Below are 11544 nucleotides of genomic sequence, written 5' to 3'. Positions count from 1 at the left end.
CATGTATGTTTGTAAATGACTACTGATAAAATAGTAATATATTTAAGACCATTACTGAAATTAGGAACTCTCGCGAGATCTGTCATGGCTGACAATACTACATGAAAGCTCTACCGAGATTAAAGAAAATCCAGCCGTGCGATATTTTGAGGCAAACCTGTCACTATGCAAGGACGATTTCAACGCAGTGACAATAGATTTGGATCTCCAAATTCTACCCTACGACCGCGGCATATGGGACACGATTTTCATGGCGCTCCAATGCATGGTTTTGGAAATCGGACTACGCAAAGAGAGCATCAAAGATTTCCACAAGATCACACCCGGATTTTTAATCCACCTGATTCCCCTTTTATGAACAGGGTTCCTGGTAGTCATCCACAGCACATACAACATAACCCCCAGTTTAACCCGAATACTCATGTGAATCCACATGTCCCTCCGCCGCCTATAACTGACAATCTACAATCACAAAAAGAATTTCCCTTTCAGCATCCAGGCCCACACACTCAGCAACATGATCCTGGAAGTCAAACGCGGAACATCTCATTGCAAAACCCAGGGATGTCACAAGTTTACCCAAGAAATGAAGCTCGCGATTTCCCTAAAATGCAAGAAAGTCATATTGGTAATTCAAAATGGATGCAGTCTGATAAAAAATTTCACTTTCAAGAACAGCAATCAAATGCGAATGTCTCTTTTCCTCCATCAGGTTATTCTGTGAGCACATTGGGAGACTGTAGACAGTTTCCTCCTCCTAGTTATATAGGTGATGGTATTAAAAATCAAATGGTGTTTGATTCTCCAAAATCTGAACACCACATGCAATTTACACAGGAAATAAGAGAACAACCCAAACTAGAGAGAACAAAGGAAACTAGCCAACAATGGGTCAATAGATGGCTTGGGCAGATAGGAAAGTCATCTTCAGGTCAGCTAACTCAGCTATCTTCAGAACCTGCATCTGGTAAAACTTTGAAAGTGAGTACTACAACAGACCGATATTTCTGTAAAACTGAAAACAGTATACTGTCACCATCTTATAATACTATCAGGTTTTGACTTTAAATATCAAGGGTGTTTACAGGGTCATTAGGTAAAATGACTTTATAATCAATTTTATTGTATGATTTTCACATCTGCATGTGTGTAGATGGTGTTCTTTGGTATTTTTGAAAATTATTTTGACTGTGTTAGAACCAAAAATTGAACTTAAATCTTTTAAATACTTATGAAATGTGAAGAAATATCAGGTGATTCTAACTCTTCATGCGATTTGAGTAGGCGACACTACATACCAGATAGCCATTGTTAAAGCAAAAGGTCTAGAACAACGTTTCCCTTGTAGATTCCTGGATTCAAGGTCACAGTGTCAAATTCAAACAACTCTTGATTAACCAAAAGACTTTGTTGCTGTAAGCTTTGTGTTACAAAATAGTTGTAGAATATTTGTTTCAAATCTAAACATCTCATAAATTTCATTGCTTGAAGTCACCCAAAAGGAGATCTAGTAGTTGTAATCTTATGTTTAGTGTGGTTCTGTGAAGAGTGGAAAGCATAAATGTTGGTTTTAACATTTTGAATGTTTATTTGGTAAAGAGTAGAACAGGTAAGCCAAATCCATATATCAAATATTGGGAAGGAAAGTTAGTTAAGTAAGTTTGAAATTATCCTGCTGAAGTTAAGGTGGTAATGTACTAAAAAAAATGAGTCACAATTAACATTGCATGATGACAGAATAAAAAAAAAAATGCAATTACGGTTCCATAGCCATTCCATTATGTAAATTACGTTATTTATATAATTATTGTATTATTTATTAAAGACTTTAGACATCTGGTTAGGATGAAGACTGTCATATACTTACAAGTTATTTTTAACTTTGTCAGATGATCCATAAGCACTTGCAACCTGGGTAGTCAAAACATTTTCTGATAATTCAATTTCATCGGCATACTACAGTCTAACTTGAAGTCAATCTTAAAGTCAACAGGACCATGAAGAACCTTTTTGAGTTGTTTGAGTAATAAAGGAACAGGCCTTGAGTATTAAAGGGATATTCTTCCAAAGTTGCAAAATTTCTGGTTGTTCTGTACCTTGTATTAACTCATTCTAATGACTATAGAAACTTTTGTTGAAAATGGAGGGAATACTCCTAGCCAAATAGTGTAAATATAGAAATTCAGAACTGAAAGGTCACTGGACCCTAGATTTCCTGTGGAGCATCGCGTAAATACACAAGTGTGTATGCTATGCACAAAAATTTCTGCTGGGTTTACAATTTATATGACTTCATTAGACTTATTTTCTGATGATTTTATAGCTCAAAAAATATTTTATTCTGCGAGCGTTCGTAAGTCAATCTAGCTAGATCTGTAAAGAATTTCTGAAAATTGAATATCATGTATTTGTTTAAATGGTTAATTGAAGTGTACGATTTCTGTAAGAACATATGTAGATTATTTTGTACAGTTTTCTTCTAACCAAGATGAAAAAGAAGATTTGGAAAAAAAAACAATGTTTGAGTTATCAAGATAAGTTTGACTATAACAGCAGATGTATAAATATGTTTCAGATTTGTGAAGCCCAAGAACGAGTAAAACAAATGTTTTTCTTGTTAGCAAAGTTGAAACAGGAGACTGCATATTTGGAGTCGCTAACATATGACAGTGATGAATGGAAAGCTCATACAGAAATAACTACACAACTACAGGTATGTTAATCAAATATAATAAGATTGAGATTCCTGCATTTAATGACGATTAATTTTTTTTTCAAAATCAATTCCTAATAATGTTAATATGTCATAACTAAATATAGATATTTCAATATATTTAATCACTTACAATTATGATCCGTTGAAGTATTCAAGGCTTTTCAGATAGAGTTTAAGAAAAACAAGTTTTTTGCCATTGAAATTTTCAGATTGAACTGAGACAGCATAAAGATGTGATGACAGACGAAGCGATGCTAAGTGACTTACAACAAAGAATTGCAAAAAGGAGAAAGAAAAGGGTATGATAAGTTACAGTATATATATAGCAGGTTTAATGAACTTGTGGTTGACTTTTATGGCAACAGAATTTATTTGTAATCATTATGTTTTCTGTATAAAGATGCCTAAATGCATGATAGAAAATGGATGTAACCAATATGTATATATATAAACTACCTCTACTTTCTCCCCCAAATCTGAAAGGTTGATTTAAGACATTAATGGTATTTCTCTTATTTTCAGTAAACCTTTCTGACCAAAGTCTACTTTATGACTGAGGTTACATACAGCCCAGAGTTGGCATACCCTTCCTGGTCATCTTTAATGATATATATCCTTTTCAATATGAGAAATTTAAGAAATACTTAGACGCTGTTTTATTTTTTATATGATATATTTTGTAGCTACTGAATTATTTCAGCTGGATTTTTCATGTGTGTGTATAAAGTTGAACTTCCTTATCTAAATCAGGAAAACAGATATTTAACATCCTTAGTAGTAATACTTTTATAAGTCTTTAAATTGAATGAATGGATATAATTTACTAGTATCCACTAAAATTCATGAATTTTCAAATAACCTGTGATTAATGGCACTGTATCGCTTTTGAAATGGCCAATTCTATAAGTGACAAGTGACTTCATTGAGGGAGCTCTGTTCCATGTAGATTTACTTTCATGTCCTTTGCGACAGGGACATTAAAGAGATAAGGTCCACACTTTGCAGCGTCCTCTTTTGACTAGATTTTCATTCCAGTACACTTATCAAGTCAAGATCTGCCTCTAAATTATTAGTTTGATATCCATTACTAAATTGATAAAATACTTCTTGAATGAAATTCTAAATAGTAGTCAAATTTCAAATTTTATGTAAATTGTATTTGCAGTGGTGTTCTGTGACTTTGAAGTGGTTGCATGAGACAGGGCTCAAGTCCTTACAATTAATCTAAACTATCCGAACAGTTAAACTTTTTAATCCGAAGCCAAATTATACACTTTATAAATTAATCAAGCTAGTTTTAGTTTTTTCTAAACTGCTTAGCGAAAAATTAAATTGAGGCCAAAAAAAGATGCAAAACAAGAAAAATGGAAAATTGATTTAAAAAGATTTTATCTCTAATAGATTTATATGTATGTACAGTTAATATACTAATGTACAGTTGGCAAACAGATCATTTCTTATTGAGATGTGGTCTTAAAAGATATGAGAATTTACATTAATATTTGTCCACCATATGTTTATTGTATAGCTGAGACAGAAAGAGGTAAGGAGAGAAAGGTATGATGACAGACAAACACAGATGGCTGAAAGGGATAAGTTACATAAGATGGTTGATGACTGGCAGGCCAGAATTCAAAAGGAAGAACTCAACAAAAGTCAGGTAATAATATTACCCAAAAACTGGAAATGAGATGATTGTTTTTGAGTGTCTGGGGTTTTACAGCAGTAGAGATATTGTTTGATAAATAGCATTTTTAGTTTATCTGACCTGAAAGATCATGATGACCTATAGCAATAGTACTTTGTCCGTCGCTGTCTGCTGTGCATAAATTTTTGACATTTCAAACTTCCTCCAAAGTTTCACCACTAGGATTCAGCTCAAACTTGCATGAAATGATCCCGAGATGGTCCTGACTAAATACCAGTATTGTTATTTTTTGGGTATGTCTGAAATTCAAGATGGCCATCATCTTGAAAAACATATTTTAAACTTCTCCACTTCCACTGGTGACATTGAGCTAAAAAAAAATTGGGAATGTTAAGGAAAGGTAGTCAGGCTCATTGGCCTCTTGTTTTGTGTTTTTAGCAGTAGAAACCCAAATTTTTGATATCTTAATTAAAAATGAAAACAAGAATCCATCTGTCTGTGTGTTGTCTACATGTGGTCTTAAAAGTTTAGACATTTTTCAGTGTGTTCAATATCATGTTTCTGATATTGCAACTGCCTTTTTTTCAGGAGAAAGAGCTAAAAGCTACTGCAGACTCCATACTTAGTGAAGTGAGGAAGAAAATAACAGATGCTGTGAAGACTATTGATCTCCTAAAGGGTTTACAAAAATTACGAAAACTCCGCAAGGATAGGTTGTCTCGACAAGGTATTTTCATTGGTGGCATTATTTTTGCAGGAAATAATGAATTACATTATTGCAATTTGATATCCATACAGTTTAAACTTTATTGCAAATTATCAAAAGATAAAGGATGTTCTAAAGGTTGTTTTATGATCATCTCTGATTAAATGGTAACTCCATCGTATATAAACTTTACGAAATATAATTGTCTTGACTGTTACTTCTAAATAAAACATAACAGAATTTTTACCCTTGATTATGTACAAATTCAACATTGTGAATGAAATAATGAATGAAGTAGAATTTGATTGAATTAAAGTGTTAATTAATGTTTTCAGGTATCACTGTACCCATTGGTAATGACATCATATTTGAGGAGCAGGTGACACAGCAACTCAAAATGATGCAATCCCAGAAGGAAGTTTACCTTGCTGAGGAGAAAACTCTCAAGGTAAATATGTTTTACCCTATAGGTGATTATTTTCACAGTGATGATATTTTTGTTATTTCACGGTATATTGATGTGACCACCAAAATTTCATCAATGAAATAAAGAGACACATCTTTATTAGATGTTGAAATTTAGTTTGAACTTTTTATTAGAAAATTGTGAAAACCATGCATGAAAATGACCAGCTGTACGGTTTATAAATATATATTGTTACCCAGTAAAGTTTCAGTATAATTTTTTAGGGAATTTCATACATTGTTTTACTATCATTGAATCTGATATGTAAACAAACCTGTTTATATATATATTTCTTCTTGTTCTTATTTTAATCATCCAGTAACCAGTCTTCGTTCGCCTGAGATCGAGAACTTCTGTTGGGGTAACCTACTAGGTAGATATCAAAGCATTTATAATTGACTACTTCCATTTGAAGTTTTGATCACATTGCTTCAAAGATGACCTGTCTGTCATGCTTCAATATTTCAGCTATTGATGACAGCAAAGATTACTGAAACTTATTGTTTTCATCGATGGTTAATAGGGCTTGATCTGTACTTTGTCCAAAACGATATTTGGACTTATGTAACTTTCAAGATGGCTGCCTTGCAATTTCTGCCTCTTCTGAACTGAAAATCCCTCTGAGACAGGACTACCATTAATTAGTAATGGCTTTGATGCTGCTGAAATAGATAATAATCATTATCATGCCACTAGAAAGGTTCTTTTACATCAGTCATCATTTTGATCCTGTTAGTACAAAAGGGCCTGTATAACTACAAAGGTTCGAAAGAGTTATGTGCATTTTGCTACTGTTCAACTGATGAACTGTTGGGACAAGTTTAGATTGTCTAAAAAGTCAAATCTTGATATGTTATTGTTACAGGTTATGTTAGAAATGGAACAAGAGGAGACACAGGTTTAGATTGTCTGAGAAGTTAAATCTTGTTATTGTTACAGGTTATGTTGGAGGTGGAGCAAGAGGGGACGTAGTTTTAGATTGTCTGATAAGTCAGATCTTGTTATTGTTACAGGTTATGTTGGAGGTGGAACAAGAGGAGACACAGGTTTAGATTGTCTGAAAAGTCAAATCTTGATATGTTATTGTTACAGGTTATGTTGGAGGTGGAACAAGAGGAGACACAGGTTTAGATTGTCTGAAAAGTCAAATCTTGTTATTGTTACAGGTTATGTTGGAGGTGGAACAAGAGGAGACACAGGTTTAGATTGTCTGAAAAGTCAAATCTTGTTATTGTTACAGGTTATGTTGGAGGTGGAACAAGAGGGGACACAGTTTTAGATTGTCTGAAAAGTCAAATCTTGTTATTGTTACAGGTTATGTTGGAGGTGGAGCAAGAGGAGACAAAGGAAAAGGAGAGGGAGCGCATACTGAAGATACAGAAACAAAAAGCAGAGAGAGATGAACGACAAAGTAATATAAAGATGTTTGGATCAAGTGGTAAGTACATGAGCATGAATTAAATAATGACTGTAAGAAATGAAAATGCTGTTCTTGTGGCTTTAGAGATTTTTAAGTCTCATAAAGAACCATTGTAAATCGCTTTTTGACCTGCATCATGCATCATAAACTTTCAGCATTTTTGACCAAGTCAAAAAAAAACCAAAACACCAAGAACAGATTTCAATGTTCAATGGAACTTTGCAGAAACTTTCCTTGGCCAAAAGTGAACCAAAATTATGAATTGCCTGAGAAGCAGGGCCAAAACAGACCAAATTGACTCAATTCAAAAATCTACTTTTCAATACACAGAAATGGTAGAATCAAATGCTCTTTATGGATGGAAGGTGATTTACCAAAACTGAAAATTTCAAGATCCCAGCTTTTCCCATGTCCCTGGAGGGTGTGGGGTTGGTTGGGACGTAATTTCTTCACTATAGGTCATATAGGAAAATTACATTTTTGAGCATCATTTGTTTTACTCGTGTACCATAATTCAATCCTGGAAAGAATCCTAAACATGGGATGTTAACATTTCACATACATGTTATTTCTCTTTAGCATTTGTAATAAGATGTTCCCAACTGACGGACAAACTTGTAATATAAGATTTTAAAAGATGCAGTTTGATGAAAACTATGGGGAAGTTTTATGCAGCATAGTGATTTCAGTAAGAAATATTTTATTTCTTTGTGTGCTATGAAGCAGGGCATATTTGATGCTTGTTAGTTTGCTTGTTGGTTCTGTTGTTGTACACCTTATTCTCATTTAAGAACTTGACATTACTTACTTGGATTGACCAAGGTTTACAAGGCAGGTGAAACAGAAGACGCTTACTCTTCTGGAACACCTGGTCTAATTCTTCTTGTATTTTTTTTCAAGAGTCGATTTGTTAATCTTTCTTAAGTTCATATTTTGCCCTAGGTTTATAGAATTAGAGTTTGGATTATAATTATGTTGACATGTTAGTTTATTCTTGTTATTTTTTCTATGTATGTGACAAGACCAACTACAGCATTGATAAAACCCAGGTGACTGCTAAGGCCTTGAGCCTCATGTTTTATGATGATTAGCTGTGGGTTTATTTAAAGAAATAGTTAGACATCACATGCAGTTATTAATATTATCTGTTGTTCTTTCGAATGTCATTCAACATACTGTAGGGTAGGTATATTTTTGTATATTGTTTTATCAAAATTAAGTCTATGCTACAGTCAAGTCACACTTTTCACTGCAGTGAAAAATTTTAAGTGGACTTAAAAGATATGAAAGTTTTTGGAACTTATATCCAATGCCTAAAATGAATGTGAAATAAGTATTGTCCTTGAATGCCTATCACTGTGAGTTGTAATTGTCTGGCACAATATACTGAAGTACTGCCTGTTGTTAAGAGCCCTGGACACTCCCTAGCATTCCTTTTTTGTTGTAAGGTGATATTCTTAAGTTTTGTACTCACCAAAGTTCAGAATTTCAGTAAAGACACTACCACGTGTGTATATAAACTGATAACTAGTTTGAACCACATGTATTGTATACAATCCATAGTCACAGACTTTTTTCTAAGATTACTTGTTTGTTCTGATGAATTATGATGAATGTGTTTGATTTCAGAAAGCATGGAAGAAGATGACCCACTGTTTCCCTATTTCCAGTACTATGATCAAGCAAACCAGAAGTTGGAAGCTCTCCTCCAGATAAGGTATACCTTAATGTAAAAAGGGTTTTGGCCATGATTTTGGTTTTTGTTAAAGTCTGTAACATCATGATTTTTAGGCATTGCTCAAAATATGTCCTGTTTTTAGGCAATCGAAAGTACTCATTATGCATGAGTGAGAAGTTTAACAAGGTGACTGGTCATGTGGTACATATGACTTTAAAATGTTACTTGAACTGATGGTGTCTAGTATGTAAACAGTATTATAAGTGTATTGTAAATGAATATAGGTATGTTTCTTTATGTCTTATTAGATAGATAAAGTATCTTTATCACTGAACACTTTGTCGTCACATGCCAATTGACCTTCTTTTGCATTCAAAATATGCATATTTACCAGATTAAGCTTAAGGGAATGGGGTCAGGTTTCCCACAGGTCTGTGTGCTGGGAGAGACAGGACACTGCTGACTACATACATTACTGCAGCATCATAGACTGAAATATGGCATTATGGAAAATTGTGACCAAAAACCTGGAAGAAGTTTACTTTTCTTTACAGTTAAAAACATTAAATGTTTCATTATGACAGACTACAGGGACATTTGATATGTGTTTTGATCTGCTATCTCTCCTGTCAGTATAAAAACAAATCACTAACTTCAGGCCCCCAATTTCATGATTTTTTTTTTTTAATTTGAGGAATTTTTTCTTCAAACCTAAAATTGTCCATAGGAAAGCATTACATTAGTTCTTCATTTAATGTGGGTTTTTTTTCCATATTCTGTTTCTATGCGAGTTAAGATCTACCCAACTTTAGGAAAATTCATGGAACTGGAACCAGCCAGATTTATTTCAAGAATCTGATTCTTGAAAATGCAGACTTTGTTAGGCATTATTGTGCCTTGAAGTAAAGACACAGCATGTTCTTTATGTACTACATAACTAGGTTAGACTTATCAGGATGATGATAGAAGAAAACAAACAACAATCTACCTTATTGATTTTATTCAGTGGAGATAAGATTACATAGATGTAGACTAATAGTTATATACATGATATACATAGTGATACATAAGTTTATAACATCCATATTTCAGCTGATGACATGGACAAATTTGAAAAAAGATTTAATGTAGAAATTATTGGAATTATTGCAAAGAGTTGGGAAACAAATGAAACATTAAGGAAAATATGGAAATGAAATAAGTGTTTACAAAATGGTGGTAATGATTGAAATATTACAGGAGTGAAATCATTACGTTTTGCAGGAGAGATTGGGACATGTTTTTGGTACCAGATGGAACACCAGGTGGCAGTAGAATACCAGATGGATTTGTCCTACCCTCTGATCCATCCAGTGAAGCTTGGGCTACTGCTTTGAAAGATGAATAAAGTGATTTTAATAGAAAATAAAAGTTATATGTATTTTTCTTCTTTACAAGTATAGATCCATCTTTTGGTGTGGCAGACAAAGTTGAATTATACCAGTGTGTATTTAGTATCTACGGAAAATTTTGCTAGTTTTTGGTTACATTTTGTCGCTTCCCATCAGAATTTTTTAGATGTAATAACAACTCTGTATTGTATTGACTGTCATAGCACTTTACCTGTTAGTTTAAACATGACTAAATGAAACCACATCAGTTATGGTAGTGCAGAAGTATTCAACATACATATTCTTTCTTATACTTACATACCACAACATGTAACGTGAAAGATGAAGCACCCAAAAGTTTTTATGCTCCCGACAATTATTCATCATTATTTGATGTCCAGTCATTTATTTCATGATGGATTGATATAATGAACTTAGATTTGTTGTTTAGTTGGAAAAATAGGAAAATAAAAAAGAGGTGGAGGAGTCCAATGTCCTGTGAGTGGTACTAGTTGGTAGATGTATCAGTAGAAGAATCCTAGGTGGATCAGAAGGATTCTAGCAGACCTCCATAGACGATAGGTACTAACTACTAAATAAAGGATGGAGCATCAACACCAAGGATTCCGTGATCGGTAGTTTTATTAGGTTGACATGTTTCGGCTAACTAGACTAGCCGTCATCAGAACAGCGATAGAAGTATCGGCATAGCTAAGCTTAAAATTACAGTTCAGCCATGACGTAATAACGCATTATCTTGATCACGTGATGATAACAAGACAGTTCATTACACTATACAAAGTAAAGGAACAAAGGTAGCTATAGATTATATAAAATACAAAAGTGGTACAGCGATGCTGTTTATAAAGTAATTGAAATGTTCTGTAACAGTTTTCAAATGTAAATTGGAAGTTCTAAAGGTATCATTGATGCATTGAGACCAGCTAGGCTAGCCGTCATTGGGATGGCAGTGTCAGTAAATGTTGATGATGAAAAGTAAATGTGAGTAAAAAAAGTTCATCCATGTCATGCTATGGTTAAGTATTCCAACGTTCTTTTGGGTTGCCTACTACACTGGCTACAAGTCCGGAAGTGTGTGACATGTCTTCTAAGAAAGTATTCTCAAAAACCATAAGTCCCAGGGTCATGATGTAACATTGTTGTGGTGAACTTCCAAAGCTCTCTGCACAGTTCAAATAACTGACCTTGACACAATTTCATGAACACATATGTGAAATTTTTTGAAATCTTCAAACAATATCTTCTCATTATGTTAGTGTTAAGGTCATGCCTGATATTTGGCCAGTGGTATAAAGTTTGTTAAAATAAAAGACCTGGACTTACTTTTAAATTATAATTTCACCTGGGTCAGATGTTCGGAAATCTCCAAGCTACAGACAAATGTGAGCTTTACTTAATTTGCTTTAGGTTTGGATTTGAAATAAAACACATATTACTGAACGGTAATGTAGGAGGGATGTGTGTCCGCAGACAGAGACATCCCAAGGTCACAGATTACCTTACCATAGGACAATTCACA

At 33.7% G+C, this 11544-nt stretch overlaps 1 protein-coding gene across 2 annotated transcripts; it reads left to right on the top strand.

Moving 5' to 3' along the window:
• The first annotated feature begins 118 nt into the window (after positions 1-118).
• Positions 119-10021, top strand: LOC132556361 (programmed cell death protein 7-like). Of its 2 annotated transcripts, XM_060220766.1 has the most exons (9): positions 119-981; positions 2576-2713; positions 2926-3015; positions 4245-4376; positions 4953-5091; positions 5406-5518; positions 6851-6974; positions 8586-8673; positions 9898-10021. In XM_060220766.1, exons 1-9 carry the CDS (start codon positions 166-168, stop codon positions 10019-10021), a joined length of 1764 nt encoding a protein of 587 aa, XP_060076749.1. In that variant the 5' UTR covers positions 119-165. The 2 variants fall into 2 exon arrangements, with proteins under 2 accessions (XP_060076749.1, XP_060076750.1); XM_060220767.1 differs by lacking the exons at positions 6851-6974; positions 8586-8673; positions 9898-10021 and adding an exon at positions 6550-6624.
• Positions 10022-11544: the final 1523 nt, after the last annotated feature.

Source organism: Ylistrum balloti, unplaced genomic scaffold, assembly GCF_031769215.1.
Source record: "Ylistrum balloti isolate Yb309-2 unplaced genomic scaffold, AGI_CSIRO_Ybal_v1 Utg370566, whole genome shotgun sequence".
Taxonomy (NCBI): Eukaryota; Metazoa; Mollusca; class Bivalvia; order Pectinida; family Pectinidae; genus Ylistrum; species Ylistrum balloti.
This window is presented reverse-complemented; position numbering and strand designations above follow the sequence as displayed.

What these genes read in the sequence shown, in the direction of transcription:
- LOC132556361 (XM_060220766.1), top strand. Translation starts at nt 166, where the DNA reads ATGCAAGGACGATTTCAACGCAGTGACAATAGATTTGGATCTCCAAAT. An exon ending in CATCTGGTAAAACTTTGAAA is followed by an intron (nt 982 to 2,575) that starts GTGAGTACTACA and finishes AATATGTTTCAG; the next exon opens with ATTTGTGAAGCCCAAGAACG. An exon ending in GGATAGGTTGTCTCGACAAG is followed by an intron (nt 5,092 to 5,405) that starts GTATTTTCATTG and finishes TAATGTTTTCAG; the next exon opens with GTATCACTGTACCCATTGGT.